General features: G+C 43.7%; 2 protein-coding genes and 1 pseudogene across 4 annotated transcripts in view; 1 reads left to right on the forward strand and 2 right to left on the reverse strand.

Annotated features, from left to right (window-relative positions):
* Nucleotides 1–6,002, reverse strand: part of cubn (cubilin) — a 50,326-nt gene extending 44,324 nt beyond the window's left edge. Inside the window, exons 1-4 of the mRNA XM_022765071.1 lie at nt 5,914–6,002; nt 2,271–2,400; nt 266–361; nt 39–77 (exon numbers count right to left, since the gene is read on the reverse strand). Coding sequence (XP_022620792.1) covers nt 39–77; nt 266–361; nt 2,271–2,400; nt 5,914–6,002 — 354 coding nt within the window. The remainder of the gene's footprint in view (nt 1–38; nt 78–265; nt 362–2,270; nt 2,401–5,913) is intronic.
* Nucleotides 6,003–7,448: 1,446 nt separating this feature from the next.
* Nucleotides 7,449–9,009, forward strand: LOC111236369 (annotated as a pseudogene).
* A 910-nt stretch (nt 9,010–9,919) lies between these two features.
* trdmt1 (tRNA aspartic acid methyltransferase 1) lies at nt 9,920–15,507 on the reverse strand. Of its 3 annotated transcripts, none has more exons than XM_022765078.1 (11): nt 15,401–15,507; nt 13,908–14,017; nt 13,399–13,475; nt 12,382–12,453; nt 11,945–12,010; nt 11,656–11,725; nt 11,446–11,514; nt 10,909–11,234; nt 10,667–10,724; nt 10,445–10,574; nt 9,920–10,274 (listed from the first exon to the last, which is right to left on the reverse strand). In XM_022765078.1, the coding sequence occupies exons 1-11, from the start codon at nt 15,462–15,464 to the stop codon at nt 10,174–10,176; spliced, it is 1,143 nt and encodes a 380-aa protein (XP_022620799.1). In that variant the 5' UTR covers nt 15,465–15,507; the 3' UTR covers nt 9,920–10,173. The 3 variants fall into 3 exon arrangements, with proteins under 3 accessions (XP_022620799.1, XP_022620797.1, XP_022620798.1); XM_022765076.1 differs by having other exon boundaries at nt 10,909–11,273; XM_022765077.1 differs by having other exon boundaries at nt 11,410–11,514.
* Between the last annotated feature and the right edge of the window lie 900 nt (nt 15,508–16,407).

Below are 16,407 nucleotides of genomic sequence, written 5' to 3' on the forward strand. Positions count from 1 at the left end.
ACTGATACTTTATTTATCCTCTAGGGGAAATGTCTCACCTGTTCAAGTGTAGTCACTTTGTTTTCCAGTGTTGACACCTGGAGAGAAGCATGGTGTTCGCCAAAATAAGAGCTTTTATTATAAACACATGATGTCTGTTTGGTTCCATCAAAATAAAACGTTATATTCATTATTAAACATGTTCATAATGATCTTGTTACAATGTGATTTTGTGTTTTTAAATAAAATGGGTTGAAGTGTTGAACAGCAGCTGGTGGAGACCTACCCTGGTGTCCAGCTGATTCAGCTTGTTGGTGACATCAGGAGGAACTCCACCTCCATGAGACTTAATGTCATCTATCTCATCTTTGTTGGTCTTGATCTGAGATCAGGTCACACACACACACACACACACACACACACACACACACACACACACACACACACACACACACACAGACAAGCTGAAATCATCATGAATATAACATTTATCCTTCATGTTTTCTTGTTTTATGTTATTTGTGTTGAATTTGGACAAAGTTTTGATCAGTTATTATTAATCCAGCTAATCAGAACATCACATGTTCCTCCTGACCTGCACTCTTTATTTTAATTAATATGTGACTGCTTTTAACTCTGTGATGTTTGACACATTTCAATAATTCATACAAGTACCTCCTAATGAGTCATAGTTCATTCATCTGTCACATGACTGCATGTTTGAATGTCTGCTTTGAATCTGTTTCCTGGATCCAAAGAGTCTGAGGAGTTGAATCAAGATGGAAGATACTTCAATTCTGACAGCTGACAGGTGTGTGACAGGTGAGAAGACCCAGGTATTTAACCTTGGTGAAATGTTGATGTCAGTTGGTTGTTGGAGCTCCTGGCTGTTGTTGGAGTCACCTGAGGTCAAGTGTGAATTGTTGTGAGTCTGGAAGGAAGGGGTGAAGGACTGTGGTGAACCTGATCCTGGTCTTTGGTCCTGTGAAACTGCTGCGTGTGCTTCCTGACATGTTAATGATTCGTGGTCTCATGTGAGCAGCAGCAGCTCTCAGCTGATAAGATGTCATAAAGAGACAGTTAGAGAGACAGCATGAAGATTCCTGAGTGTTTTATAATTAGTTTACAGAGGTGATGATGCTGATGAGCTGTAAAACAAGCAGGTCAACACTCAGAATAAATACCTGGAAACAGGTAGAGGAAGGTGACTGAGAGGAACATGTGACTAAGGACATGTTCATTCAGAAAGTTCAGACTCTTCACCTTTTACACATCTAAAATCATTTTCATCAATTTAGACATTTTCTATATATGTATTAAAAGGAGAGACTGAAATATCACATCGACAGAAGTATTCAGACTCTCTCAGCTCTGTCAGTGATCACAGCCTCTGGTCTTCTCGGGTCTGAACATCTGGATTTGTAGATTTCCTGTCTTTCTTCAGATCCTCTCAGACTCTGCCCTGTTGATGTAGACTGTGGTGGACAGATGTTTTCAGGTCTCTCCAGATGTTGAACTGGGTTCAGGTAAGGCTCAGTCACAGAGTTGTCTCTAAGCCTCTCGTCTGTTGTCTTGGCTGTTTGAACCTGCAGTCCAGAGGCTCTGTCTGGACCCTCTGACATGAAGTCCAGATCAGTGGAGCTGCAGTGATGGTTGTTCTTCTGGAAGTTTCTCTGGAGCTCAGAGACCATCAGAGCCTGGTTCTGAGGTCTCAGTTAGTCCAGGTCCAGGTCTAGAAGAGTCTGTCTGATGGAGGGCACTGTGCCTTGACACAATCCTGTCTCTGAGCTCTGCTCACAGGTGTGTGTCCACAGGTGGACTCAAGTCAAGGTGTAGAAACATCTCAGAGATGATCCAGAGAAAGGGAGGAACCTGAGCTGAATTTACAGAGTCATAGTAAAGTGTCTAAATACTTATGTCAATGTGCAGTTTCAGCTTCTCCTGTTGTTTTTGTTGTTGTTGTTGATGATCTTTGGTATACAGTACACAGGGGACAGGTGTCTCTATGGTGGAACAGATTGACTGTATTTTCTGTTTGACAGAACATAAATTATTTTCTTCTTTTATTTTATTATTGTGAGATTATTGTACAGATGATGAGACAGGTGTGCTGTAGTACAGATGTGCAGTTGTACAGATGTGCTGGAGTACAGTTGTACAGTAAATCAGTTTACTCTCTCTGCTTATTGTAACCATGACTTCAGTCCTGACACATGGACCACCTGACCAGTGTGACCTGATGAACCTGTGTCCTGTTGTGTTCCTGTTGGTCTCTGGTGGTCTGGACTCACCTGACTCAGGAGCTGGGTCAGGTCTTCATCACCCACTTTGACCCGGCCTGACGCTGAGGTCTGGAACCGGATGTCTTTGTTGTTCCCAGTAGTGAAGACCAGGTGACCATCATCTGACAGCATACGAGGCCTGAGGAGTCACATGACCAACACCCAGTCAGTACTCAGATCAGTCAGGTTCACAGGGTCAGTCAGGATCAGTCAGGGTCACAGGGTAAGTCAGGGTCACAGTCAGGATCAGTCAGGGTCAGTCAGGATCAGTCAGGGTCACAGGGTCAGTCAGGGTCATAGTCAGGGTCAGTCAGGATCAGTCAGGGTCACAGGGTAAGTCAGGGTCAGTCAGGGTCACAGTCAGGATCAGTCAGGGTCAGTCAGGATCAGTCAGGGTCACAGTCAGGATCAGTCAGGATCAGTCAGGGTCAGTCAGGGTCACAGTCAGGGTCAGTCACGGTCACAGGGTGAGTCAGGGTCACAGTCAGGGTCAGTCACGATCAGTCAGGGTCATAGGGTCAGTCAAGGTCAGTCAGGATCACAGTCAAGATCAGTCAGGGTCACAGGGTCAGTCAGGGTCAGTCAGGATCAGTCAGGGTCACAGGGTAAGACAGGGTCATTCGGGGTCACAGTCAGGATCAGTCAGAGTCACAGGGTCAGTCAAGGTCACAGGGTCAGTCAGGGTCACACTCAGGATCAGTCAGGGTCACAGGGTCAGTCAGGGGCACAGGGTAAGTCAGGGTCAGTCAGGGTCACAGTCAGGATCAGTCAGAGTCACAGGGTCAGTCAAGGTCACAGGGTCAGTCAGGGTCGCACTCAGGATCAGTCAGGGTCACAGGGTCAGTCAGGGGCACAGGGTAAGTCAGGGTCAGTCAGGGTCACAGTCAGGATCAGTCAGAGTCACAGGGTCAGTCAAGGTCACAGGGTCAGTCAGGGTCGCACTCAGGATCAGTCAGGGTCACAGGGTCAGTCAGGGGCACAGGGTAAGTCAGGGTCAGTCAGGGTCACAGTCAGGATCAGTCAGAGTCACAGGGTCAGTCAAGGTCACAGGGTCAGTCAGGGTCGCACTCAGGATCAGTCAGGGTCACAGGGTCAGTCAGGGGCACAGGGTAAGTCAGGGTCAGTCAGGGTCACAGTCAGGATCAGTCAGAGTCACAGGGTCAGTCAAGGTCACAGGGTCAGTCAGGGTCGCACTCAGGATCAGTCAGGGTCACAGGGTCAGTCAGGGGCACAGGGTAAGTCAGGGTCAGTCAGGGTCACAGTCAGGATCAGTCAGAGTCACAGGGTGAGTAAAGGTCACAGGGTAAGTCAGGGTCACACTCAGGATCAGTCAGGGTCACAGGGTCAGTCAGGGTCACAGGGTAAGTCAGGGTCAGTCAGGGTCACAGTCAGGATCAGTCAGGGTCAGTCAGGATCAGTCAGGGTCATAGTCAGGATCAGTCAGGGTCACAGGGTAAGTCAGGGTCAGTCAGGGTCACAGTCAGGATCAGTCAGAGTCACAGGGTGAGTAAAGGTCACAGGGTAAGTCAGGGTCACACTCAGGATCAGTCAGGGTCACAGGGTCAGTCAGGGTCACAGGGTAAGTCAGGGTCAGTCAGGGTCACAGGGTCAGTCAAGGTCAGTCAGGATCGCAGTCAAGATCACAGTCAGGATTAGTCAGGATCACAGTCAAGATCAGTCAGAGTCACAGTCAGGGTCACAGTCAGGATCAGTCAGGATCACAGTGTAAACCAGGTTCATGGTTTTATAATCTCTAGTTATTTTCCTCTGTCATTAGTGAGTTTTCATTGTGAAACAGTAGAAGCTGTTAGCTCATTAATAAACATGAATAAATAGTAATAAACATTAATAAACACTAGAAAATTCCAGGGAAATTTTGAGTGCCACGGGGGCTACTGCCGGGATGAGTACATGATTTATTTCCAGTGTTCAAAAGTCACCCTATTCTATTCTTTGCACATATATATATATATATATATATATATATATATATATATGCAAAATCAGAGTGAGATTCTTCTGAAAAAAAAAGATGATTACCTTAGAGTCATTGGGGATCAAGACAGGTATTGCTGCCGGTCTCGGCCCCCCCATTTAAATTTTATTCAGACCCTGCCTGTCAAAGTTACATTTTATGAATCCCAACACCTATGTCTACATTTTGGGAAAAACAATATTTGTCTCCTTTTTACGGTTTGGCCGTGAGCTCGAGTTAAAAAAAAAAAAAAAAAAAAATTAAGGTTATTTTTTACTGCTTCACGCACTCTAGCCAACTGACACTGTCACTCTAACTTTGAAGAAAAGGTGATTTCCACTCCTCCTTTGAGTGCTCATAGTTTGGAAAGTTTACATGTTGTGTAAAAACAGTTTGGTGTTTTGGAGAGAGCAGAAGTTTTCCTCCGTTTTATAGTTTGAATCACATTTCTACATACAGGTATGAGAGAGCTAGGTGACTCAGAAATGAGTTAAAAACTTTTTTATTCAAGAGAAAAAATCTTCTGTGTCACTGTAGCGATGACATCACGCAGCCCTTGGCTGTCAGAGGTCAGGTCAGGAGCTGCCGTTGCCATGGCAATGTGAAAATCTGCCCAGAATTTGGCTTCTACATGGCTTCAAACAATTGCAAATTATGAGCAAACCGTTACTTCTTTTCAAAAACCGAAAACACCGTGAGAGACACTGAAGCCAGAAGTTTCTTACAGTCTCTATTTTATTCAGATATTCCTTAAAATGAGTGAGTAAGCTCAGTGCGAAGACAGAGTGAGATTCTTTTGAAAAAAAAAGATGATTACATTAGGTGTCAATGAGAGTGAGACAGGTATTGCTGCCGGACTCGGCACCCCCGTTTAAATTTTGTGCAGACCCTGCCTGTCAAAGTTACATTTTATGAATCCCAACAACTATGTCTACATTTTCAGAAAGAATTATTTGTCTCCTTTTTACGGTTTGGCCGTGAGCTCGAGTTAAAAATAAAAATAAAGGTTATTTTTTTACTGCTTCACGCACTCTAGCCAACTGACGCTGTCACTCTAACTTTGAAGAAAAAGTGATTTCCACTCCTCCTTTGAGTGCTCATAGTTTGAAAAGTTTACATGTTATGTAAAAACAGTTGTTGTGTTTTGGAGAGAACAGAAGTTTTCCTCCGTTTTATAGTTTGAATCACATTTCTACGTGCAGGTATGAGAGAGCTAGGTGACTCAGAAAAAAGGTGAAATTTTGTGGGTTTTTAAAGAAAATTCCAATGCATTCCTAATGCATTATTTATTCCCAGTATTTTGGGAATAACTTTGGGAAAAATTGGAATTTTAACACCAAAAGTCATAGCACCCCTTTCGGGATCAAGACGCACGTTTTGATGTATGTATTACCGGGGTTTTCTCAAAGCTGCGGCCCGAGGCACTCCTCTCAGCTATTCTAGCTGTAGAGGAGTGCCTCGGAGCTGAGCACCCGTGGCACTAATTAATACACATTAATACATGTTAATATACATTAAAACCTGATTCTAGATGATCTGAAGACCTGGCTGTAAATAACTCTGGCTCAGGTCCGTGTCTCTGAGTTTATCAGCTGATTTAAGTTCATATTGAAGAAATCACTGTCAGAGGAGAAACGTGATCGGCCTATCACACTGATCGATCACTGTAGAACTCACTGATCGATGCTGACCCTCCTCTGGTCCCTCGGCTCTCCTTGCAGTCCCAGCAGGAGGAAGAGGAGGATGAAGAGCAGTGTCCTGGCCATAGGGAAAGACGTGCTACCTGGACACTCCACACAGCTTTACTGGGGTGTGATGTGCTGCCTCTCTAAAGATCACTGCTCAGACTTTGACCTGACACTGGAGCCATAAAGAGCATCACATTTAACCAAAGTGGAGTTTATCACATGACTGTGGCAGATCAGTAACCTGCTGCCTGTGTGTCTGTTTAATAACATCTTACTGTAAGAGGTCCCTGAAGGCATCATTACAATATCATACATATTTATCACAGTCACATGATCAACACTTACGTTACCTTCAGAAAATATCACCTGTTTTTACTGAAGTCAAACCAACAGACTGAAACTGAAGAGAGTGAACGGCTTTCTGATGGAAAACTTTAAAACTCGAGAGGTTTAAATACATTCAATTTAACAAAGGTCGTTAAAATGAGCAGGAGTATATTAATTAACATGGTCCTAACAAACATCTATACATCTATAGATTTAACAAACTAATAATGAATTCTGAATAAATTACAAAATTATTTCAATGATTTATTTCAATGAAGTTAAACATGAAAGAAATGAACCATCATTGTTTTATTTTACTTGCCGGGTTTATGATACTATATGTTATATTTTAGTCAATCTTCATCATCATCAGATTTCCATGTCACTGATGTGTACAGATAAACTGTAGTCACAGTAGGCAGGATGAAGATGATGATATATGAAGGCAGGTAGTATTTTCAGTTCTGCTCATTCAGACTTGAACATTAGTCCATGATAAAAACCAAATGTACAAACTCTTTATGTCCTGACACTGTGTCACCTGTCTCCATAAACACACACACACACACACACACACACACACACACACACACACACACACACACACACACACACACAGTTAGTGATCTGAAATCATGTGAGAAAATAAAATGAACAACCGGACGTGTTTTTATGGTGGAAATACCACTGACACTGTTAGAGGACAGTTCAGAAGAATCCAGACCAGCTCCCACACTGAAGTGGTTTTGACTGACCCCTCAGAATCCTGTTTGTTAAAGTCTTGTCCTACAGGTAACGGTAACAAGAACTCTTCCCTGTTTAAGACTTTGTTCATCCATCCATCCATTCATTCATCCATCCATCACTGTAACTGACTGGCAGCTCCAGTTCTTGGTTTCTGCAGGTGTCAACTGTGAGAAAACAAAGGGTTAAAGCAGAGGTGTCAAACTCTGGCCCGCGGGCCAAAAATGGCCCGCAGTGTAATTATATTTGGCCCGCGAGGCAATACCAAATGACTTCTAGAGCTGGCCTGCCGATATTATACAGCGCATGCACCGCTAATACTACAAATCCCAGAATGCTCTGCTCGTGTTTTGGTGCGTCAATCAGTACAGGACCCATTAACACCCTCTCCTTTGTTGACAGTAGTCATAGCAACCTCATGCTGCTACTGGTACCGTGCTACCCATCCCAAAAATGGCGAAGAGAAAGGCAGAAAACAGGAGCTTTCTGGGAGGCAGAATATCTGTTTACATGTGTAAAAGACAGACCTGTTTGTCTTGTATGTGGAGCCAACGTGGCTGTAACCAAAGAGTACAACATTAGACAACACTATGAAACGAAACATCACGACAAGTACAAGGACATGGACATGACTCAAAGACGCCAGAAAGTAGAGGAGATGAAAAGAAGTCTGGTTTCACAACAGACTATGTTCAAAAAAGTAATATCACAAAGTGAGGCTGCTGTAAAGGCGAGTTTTATTGTGGCAGCAGAGATCGCAAAATCAGCCCGGCCCTTCAATGAGGGAGAGTTTGTGAAAAAGTGCATGATGAAAGTTTGTGACCTCGTCTGCCCAGAGAAAAAGCAAGCATTTTCAAATGTGAGCCTGAGCAGAAACACAGTAGCTGATCGCACATGTGATCTTGCCACCAATCTATATGACCAGCTGATGGAAAAGGGAAAAGATTTCGTTGCATTCTCCCTTGCTGTGGATGCGAGCAGCGACACATCTGATACTGCCCAGCTGGCAGTCTTCATCCGTGGAGTGGACTCAAATCTGTGTGTTACGGAGGAACTTTTGCGTTTAAAATCACTGCATGGCACAACCACGGGAAAGGAAATCTTTGAAGAGGTTTCCAAATGTGTAACTGAAATGAAGCTGACCTGGGATAAACTCGTGGGATTAACGACAGATGGTGCGCCAGCGATGTGCGGTCAAAAGAGTGGACTGGTGGGCAGGGTACGGGAGAAGATGCGGGAGGAGAACTGTGCGGGTGAGCTAACTGTTTATCACTGCATTATACATCAAGAAGCACTGTGTGGCAAAGCCCTAAAGATGGAACATGTTATGACCACAGTAACACGAATAGTTAACTTTATAAGAGCCAAAGGTCTAAATCACCACCAGTTCAAGTCTCTTTTGGAGGAGTGTGGTTCGGAATACGCAGACGTGCCTTATCACACAGAGGTGAGATGGTTAAACCGAGGAAAAGTACTGAACAGATGTTTCGAGCTCCATGAGGAAATATGTCAGTTTCTGGAAAGCAAAGGGAAAGACACAGCAGAGCTCCGGGAGCAAAAGTTTCTGTGTGAGCTGGCCTTTATGTGTGACCGGCGATTTGCCGACTTTGATGTCCAGAAATGTAGGTTTGAACTGCTCAGTAATCCGTTTGCAGTTGACGTGGAAAACGCACCTATCAACCTCCAAATGGAGCTGATTGAACTCCAGTGTAGTGACACGCTGAAGTCAAAGTATGATGCTGTGGGTGCCGCACAGTTTCCACATTTCATCCCTGACACAATGCCTCAGCTCCGCACCCAAGCTGCTCAGATGCTCTCCATGTTCGGCAGCACTTATCTATGTGAGCAACTGTTCTCCTCCATGAAGATGACCAAAACATCTCACAGGAGTCGTCTGACAGATGAACACCTTTGCTCGAACCTGAGGATTTCCTCAGCTCAGAGCCTGAGCCCAGATATTGATGAACTAGCATCCAAGAAGAGATGCCAGGTATCTGGCTTGAACACAGAGTAGATCTGTGTGTAGCAAACTGAGCTACAATTAAAGTTGTCTTTATGCACTTTTTCTTTCTAGTCCAAGGCATGGGCTTGAATATTATATTATTTTTAAATTTATTATTAGCCTGTGGAAAAAGATTACTGTTAAATTTAAAGAAGGCTGCAAATAAAAAAAGAGGCAAACGATTTTTATTTAAATTTTATTTAAGAAATTAATGCCATTGATGTGTTTTTTTTTTTTTTGAAATTCGATTTTGCATGTGTGCAATATTAAGCTATATCAAGCTTTGTTTGTACCATATTGTTTGAACTTGTTTGGGTCCATTTTTTCAATAAATATCAATGTTGGCCCGTGACTTTGTCCAAGTTTTAAATTTTGGCCCACTTTATATTTGAGTTTGACACCCCTGGGTTAAAGTGACCCTGGTCATTGTTGATTCAACTTAATATCTGATGTAAAAAGAACTTGATTTTTCTTGTAGCTCCCAACTTGGACTCTTTATAAAGCTGTGTATTTTGATCTTCGGTCTGAGACTCAGTGTGAAACTGAGTGAACCTCAGTCTTTATAACCTTGATTTTGTTCTAGAAGTTTCTGCTCTGACTAAAACCACAGACCAGCAGGAACTGACTCACCTGCTCCATCCACTGGAGGGAGCAGGTGAGCAGCTCTGTGTCTCAGAGCCGCTTCACTGTTTTGTGTGAGTGAATCTCACACTTTATCTCACTGTTGCCAGGCAACCAATTAATTTTATCATGTGCTCATTATTAATGTTTAATTAACTCATTTAGATCTAATAAATATCTTCTTGTCACTGAGATAGAAACAAAGTGAGAGTTCACTTCTTCTGATTATGAGACATTTCCTTCAACAGAAGGTGGAGCCCCAGAGTTCTGCTACACAAACAAACAAACAAACAAACAACTGTACTTTAGGTCATTTTAGGTCTTTATTTCAAACAGTAGAAAACTGTATTACCAAGCTGTAGAAACAGATGTGTACTGTTCCCTGAAGTTTCTGTAACTTACTCTATAACTTACTCTGTTCACTGGTGATGTCACTGTGATGTCACTGAGGTATCTTTGACCAACATTTGACCAGTTCACATCCACTAACACTGGGCAGACAGCAGTCTGTCATATAGTCCACAGAGACTAATAAACAGTCTCCTCCTCTTGTTGCTAGGAGACTAGCAGCTGTAGCAGTCTGGACACCACCACAACATTCAGACTGTTTCCTAGAGCTCTGTACTGCTGCAAGGTGGAGACTCCCTCTGGAAACACTGCGGAGATCCATCCCATAATATCATTACAATATCACATACAGCTCAATATCACATTTAAAAAAACATCACTCTGTCTGACTGACTGTTGTAACAGCCGACTGACTGATTGTTGTAACAGATGACTGACTGACTGACTGACTGTTGTAACAGCCGACTGACTGACTTACTGAAGCTCTGGGGGAAGCCCATCAGATTGGCCACTTCTCTGGGAGTAAAGTAACGAAGTTTCAGCTTCAGCAGCTGCTGCACTTTCTCTTCTTCAGAGACCTGATCCAGACCAGTGAACACACTCTCCATCTGCAGAGCGTGCACACACACACACAAGTTTTTATTTATGGGGGGGGGGGGTACAGGTTGGACAGTGGCAGGTGGACTGAAGTCAAACTGACCTGTGTTTCTGTGCAGCCCTGCAGCACTGAGCCAGTTCCCTCCACATAGCGTCCATATCTGAGGACAGAACATGTCCACACAGTCAATCACTAATGATCATTGATCAGTGACTGAACACAGACACAATAGGAGGTTCACCACCAGCACTCAAATCAGAGGGAGACCTGACCTGGACCAGAACAACAGTCCAGACTCTGATGTCACAACACACACACACACACACAGATGAAGGTGTACCCACCCCTTGGTGAAGCAGACGGACCTCCTGCAGGTGGGCTGAACGATGTCTAGCAGCAGAGCGTATCTCAGCAGGGTTCTGGGAGGGAGGAGGTGCTGCTCCAGGTCCTCCTCCTTCTGAGGCTCCAGGAAGTCCTGGATCTGCCTGATGGACAGATCCTGGTTCTGACTCCTCTTCCTCTGGGCATCAGCTGCTGTCTCCAGTTTGTACAGGACCTGACCCTCCCTCACTTCCTCTTCTGACTGACAGCTACCTGGGCAGGTAGGACTCAACACTGTGGGCTGCTCAGAGGAATCAGCCTCAGCAAGGTGTGGAAAGACATCTGGAAGCTGTATACACACTCTGTCAGAGGTTGATGTGTGTGAGTGCTGATGTCATCATCGAACAAACAAACAGACGTCAGTTCATCCACTTCACAAAAACATGTCTGACAATTATCCAGAGGAACTGCTTCAACTTTTTACATCACCGACAACTGACTGACTAAGTCACCTGTGACCTCACCTCTGACCTTGCCTGTGACATCGCCTCTGACCTCACCTGTGTACTGAAGCTTGTTGACATCTTAGCGATGAGGAAATAGCGCAGTCTGGAGTTTGGGATCCCGACCTGGATTTGAGAGATAAAGTGATGATAGTTAAACTTATAATAACTTTGTATGAGCTCCACAGTACAGGTAACCACTGGTAACGGGTAACCACAAGTGACAGGTGACCACAGGTTTAATCATTCAGAGTGAGTTTGTCTTACACTTGTGGGTGAGACCATGAACTCCTGGAATCTGTATCCACATCCTGTCAGTGTCTTCACCAACAGTTCTCTGAGAGAAGAAGAAGAACGTGAGGACAGACTCACCTGCGTTTAAAAACACCGCAGTGGATTTATTATACAACATGTTAACAAGGTGACATGGTGACACGGTGTTTTGGTGACATGGTGTCATGGTGACACGGTGACATGGTGATATGGTGTTATGGTGACACAGTGTTATGGTGACCTTTCAGGTCTGTTAACAGACCCTTGCTGTCTCCATCGTTACCTGGCAGCGGAGCTCTCAAAGCCTTTCACATTCTCCAGCAGGATGAAGCGAGGCAGCCTGTGAAGCCTGGACAGAGGAGGAGAATGTGACAGAGGTTAGTGACATCTCCACCTACAGAGCACCACTATCCTGCTACACTTCCACTGTGGAGAAATGTCAGTGACAGACTGCTGGCCTCTGATCGGAGGACTGAACAAAACAGAAATTGAGCTGCTTCCTGAATGGGATAGGAGTGATGAAAATGTTTTCATGGGTGGTTTTAGCAGCAGCATCACAAACAACATGCAGGATCTAAACAAAGTGCTCACACATGAAGGTGGACACCAGGAAATGCTAGCAGCTATATATAGATAGTTATTACATTGTAAAAAAAGAACTCTGAACTCTGTCAAACTGATTCACATCTTAAAATAACTTTTACTGTGGAGATGAAAGACCTCGGCAGAAGGTCAAGGACGTAGAGGAAGCTCTTTGTTCTGGGGTCACTGATGTCACCCTGAAGTCCGATCCTGTATCGACACAGAAACAAAAACCTTTCAAAATAATAAAAGACATTTAATATAGTGATTCAAAAACAAGCTGCTATGATGACAAACTGACAGTGAGGTGTTCAACGCTACATGATTCTACAAACGTAGACTAGAATCATCTCCTCCACCACTCAGACTAGTTTCAGATTACATCCCTGTTTATCCAGAGTCATATAAAATATTAACCAATTGTTTGTTTTCTGAGGTCACCTTGACCTTGACCTTTGATCTTTAGCCACCAAAATCTAGTCAGTTTGCCTCGAGTTCAAGCGGATGTTTGTACCTAATTTGAAGAAGTTCCTTCAAGGTGTTACGAGATATTGCGTTTACAAGGCCAAAACTGTTTTGTGAGGTCACCACAACTGTGACCTTTGACCCCAAAATCTAATCAGTGCATCATTGAGTCCAAGTGAATGTTTGTGCCAAATTTGTTTAGTTCTGTTGAGGCATTTCTGAGATATGGAGTCCATGAGAATGTGACGTACATGGATGGACGACCAGAAAACAACATGGCTGCTGCTCTGGCTGTCGCCGTCATGGAGGAATGAAAAAGGACCAGAGGGACGTAAACACCAGACTGGACTTCATCACCTGCTCATGTTTTACATCACACTTCTTTGGGCTGATAGTTACAGTTTCTAGTCTGGAGCTTGTTCATGTGTTTTATATATACAGAAGAGTGACGTCATGTTAGTGCAGGCACACAATACAGAGCTGACATTAAATACTGTGGCACAGCCTGTCCGGTGGCTCGCAGTGCAGGTGAGCTAACAGAGTCACAGGTGAGCAGGAAACCATGACAGTGAATGAAAGCTTCATGTCCTCTACGCCTCATTCATACATATGGTCAACTTATATTGTCTCATTCAGCTGTTACATGTGGACGGAGAGAAAAGCACATCGTCTGACTGAGGTGAGACCCACCTGGTGAATGGCTGGCAGGGAGGGCTCATCAAAATCATGTCAAAAGACAATTTATTGAAGTCATCCAGTGCTATGCCCTATTAGGAAAACAAACAAACAAACAAACAAACAAACAAGAACATGAAGTTTTTCTAATGTAAACGTCAGTGTTTTATCTGGATGATACTTAACTGATTGTGTTGAATATATTTTGATGTCAGTGAAAAGATAATGAAGTAAAAGTGACTTAATGATTAACAGTTAGTGCATGAAGAATTAGCACAGACTCGTATGATGATTGATGTGTCTTATTTACACTGTCTCAGTTACTGTGTAGAGCTGTGGTGCTGCCCCTGGACTCTGGCTCTCATGGTTTTATAATGGATAGAATGTGGTTCGTACAGAGGCTGATCAATACATGGATATAACATCAACCCTTCTGGATTCAGATCATTTGGTAGCGTTCATCATTACATCATCACGGGTCATGTGGTGTTAAACAGTACACCAGTATATGATCTGTCACCTACCTCTATGGTCTTGTTCCAGAGGGGCGTGTCAGGGAAATTGTGCCTGTAGATCTGATTGGCCGTGGTGTTTATGTCGATGGCAGCCACTACCTGGCCAGGTATGCCGCTCTCTTCAGGAAGAGAAAAGAGATACAGATTTCTGAACTTGATCCAGACAGTATTTCATTAAACAGCAAATCCCTGTGTATAAACCTGCATGATTCATCACTGCTTTTATGATCTGATCTAGTTTTCAAACAGGTCCACTAACAGGGTTAGACTCAGAGTTAACTCATGGACACAGTCCAGGCTCCTGGCTCCAGCTCAGCTGGGATTTGAGTCACATGCTAACAGGTAGCTATATATGAGGATGAAGCAGACCTTCCACACCTTTCGGATGAGCAATTATGGTCTGGTGTTCACATATCGCTGATGGTTGTCTCCAGTGTTCAGGCTGATTCCCATTTCACTGACCTATTGCCTCATTCTCAGGTCACATGTATCTGACTTCCTGTGGCAAGTTAAACCTGATGTCAGATAGTCAGCTAAAGCAAAGTCTCTGTAATTCTGAAGCGCACAAAGTTAAATGTAATAAGCTAAATCAAAAGTGAAGTTTTAACCACCTGACCTCCTGGACTGAGTCTAGAAATAGCCACCTGCTCTAGTCTAGACCAGTTAGACTGAGGTGCCATCAGTGCATCAACAACAATTTATAAGTGGAGGATCGGGACAGGAAGTGATTATTAGAAGAACGGCTGTTTCATATTTGAAATTATATGTATAAAAACATTATGCATCTAAAATGGTCGCAGATGTCAGCCTACTAGATCATCTTATAAAAGAGACTCCTAACAATGTGACTGGTTTAATTAAACCTGGTTAAACAATGTTAAACCTGCGGCCATCTTTAAAGTCCAACAACTGAAACAGTTCTGTTTACTGCTCCACCAGCTGCTGTAGTCACAACGTTAAACAAGAACGAATCATCTGAACTTAACACATCATTTAACCCACAGTATCTGAACCCGACTGTTGTTCCTGAGTGAATGTTGTTATCTGAGCTAACAACACTAGCTACTGCACCACCAGCATCTTTCCCGCTCTGCATCCGCTTTCTCAAACAGTCTGGACCCTGCAGTTATATAGTTCAACACGGTGTACTACTACTACTACTACTACTACTATTACTATTACTACTAATAATAACAACAATAACAACTTTGTGGACTGCTGTTGTTAGCTCGCTTGCCATGCTAGCTCCAATAAGCTTCCTGCCCCCCCCCGTTTCTGGACCATGTTCTGGACACACCACGAGAATAAAGTTCGGCAGACGGGTTTTGGTGGCGGCACCGTGAGTGGATAGGAAGTCACTGGTTCACATGGAAACACACTGATATGAAACACCAGTGTGACTGTTGAGTATGTGGTTCGGTTCTCTGCTCCAATAAAAGAATTTTGTCAGTGGGTCCAATAAAATAAAGCAAACTACGCTCAGTATCTAACGACCAGCTCACCCTTCAGAGCATAATGCATCCCTCCTATCCCACTGTAGAGCTCCAGCACCCGGAGACACTCCATGGCACATTATTGTCGTCGTCGTCGTCGTCGTCCGTCCGTCCGTCCTTCCTTCTTTTTCTCCTTCTTCTTCGGGGTTTTACAGCAGTTGACGTCCATTATGTAGCATTACTGCCTCCTTCTGGTTTCACCCATCCACTTCAATCTTGTAGCTCGGTTTCCTTGGAAAACCTGAAGATACATTCTCCCCTCCGCCGTGTCCCCACACTCAAGCACATCCTGGTCTCCGTAGTCTTGTCTCATAGCTCTTCTCTACATCACAATAACTAACACATTATAGAGCAGTTCATAAGACTGTCCATATAACAGTAATTAATAATATAAAAAATAACCATTATCATTGAAACACACCTTCCCCCACCCTTTCTGCTATAGGAAGGGGAATGGCCATTGGAGTCTGTAGATCCAGTCTGCTACTCACTGGTTGGCAGCAGAGGAGGGAAACTAGTGTGAGCAGGACTGTCTGGAAAATTCTGTCCATAAAAACCCAACTTCTTCTAGACATTTCCTGCTGCATCATCCAAAGGAGAGTCACACATGGTTTTTCATTCTGCCTCTTCTAAAAAAGAAACAAGCCTTCGTGCCTCTACAGTCTAGTCTAGTGTGTTCAGTGAAACTGGTTAAGACTAGAGAAATACCAGGCAGATTTTAGGTCTGACTGTCCTCTTGAACTGAGACTCAAATCCTGTAGTGTGACGGATTTACTGTCATATTACTGAACTATCTATATGTAGAAGTTTGTCTGTGCAGCAGTTTACATGTTATATTTAACTGCAGTGGCACTTGGACCATGTCCTTGTTGTTTCATTGTCCAGTCTACATCGCAGTAAATGTCTGACACCCTGTGAATCTGATGTCTATGTCAGTGTTTTAAAGAGCTGGATCAGACTCACTTAGTGAAGTGGATGTTGTTTGAGTGAGTGGATTTCATTCTACTTCAGTGCAG

The sequence above is a fragment of the Seriola dumerili genome, unplaced genomic scaffold (assembly GCF_002260705.1).
Source record: "Seriola dumerili isolate Sdu_G_001 unplaced genomic scaffold, Sdu_1.0 BDQW01000627.1, whole genome shotgun sequence".
NCBI lineage: Eukaryota > Metazoa > Chordata > Actinopteri > Carangiformes > Carangidae > Seriola > Seriola dumerili.

Bases quoted from the DNA above. Each gene is read 5' to 3' on its own strand.
- trdmt1 (XM_022765076.1), bottom strand. From the start codon at position 15,464: ATGGAGTGTCTCCGGGTGCTGGAGCTCTACAGTGGGATAGGAGGGATG. The intron at 12,011-12,381 runs GTCTTTCATCTC...TCCTCTGTCCAG, and splicing joins GTCCTTGACCTTCTGCCGAG to GCTTCACAGGCTGCCTCGCT. The intron at 11,726-11,944 runs GTAACGATGGAG...TTCTTCTCTCAG, and splicing joins TTTGAGAGCTCCGCTGCCAG to AGAACTGTTGGTGAAGACAC.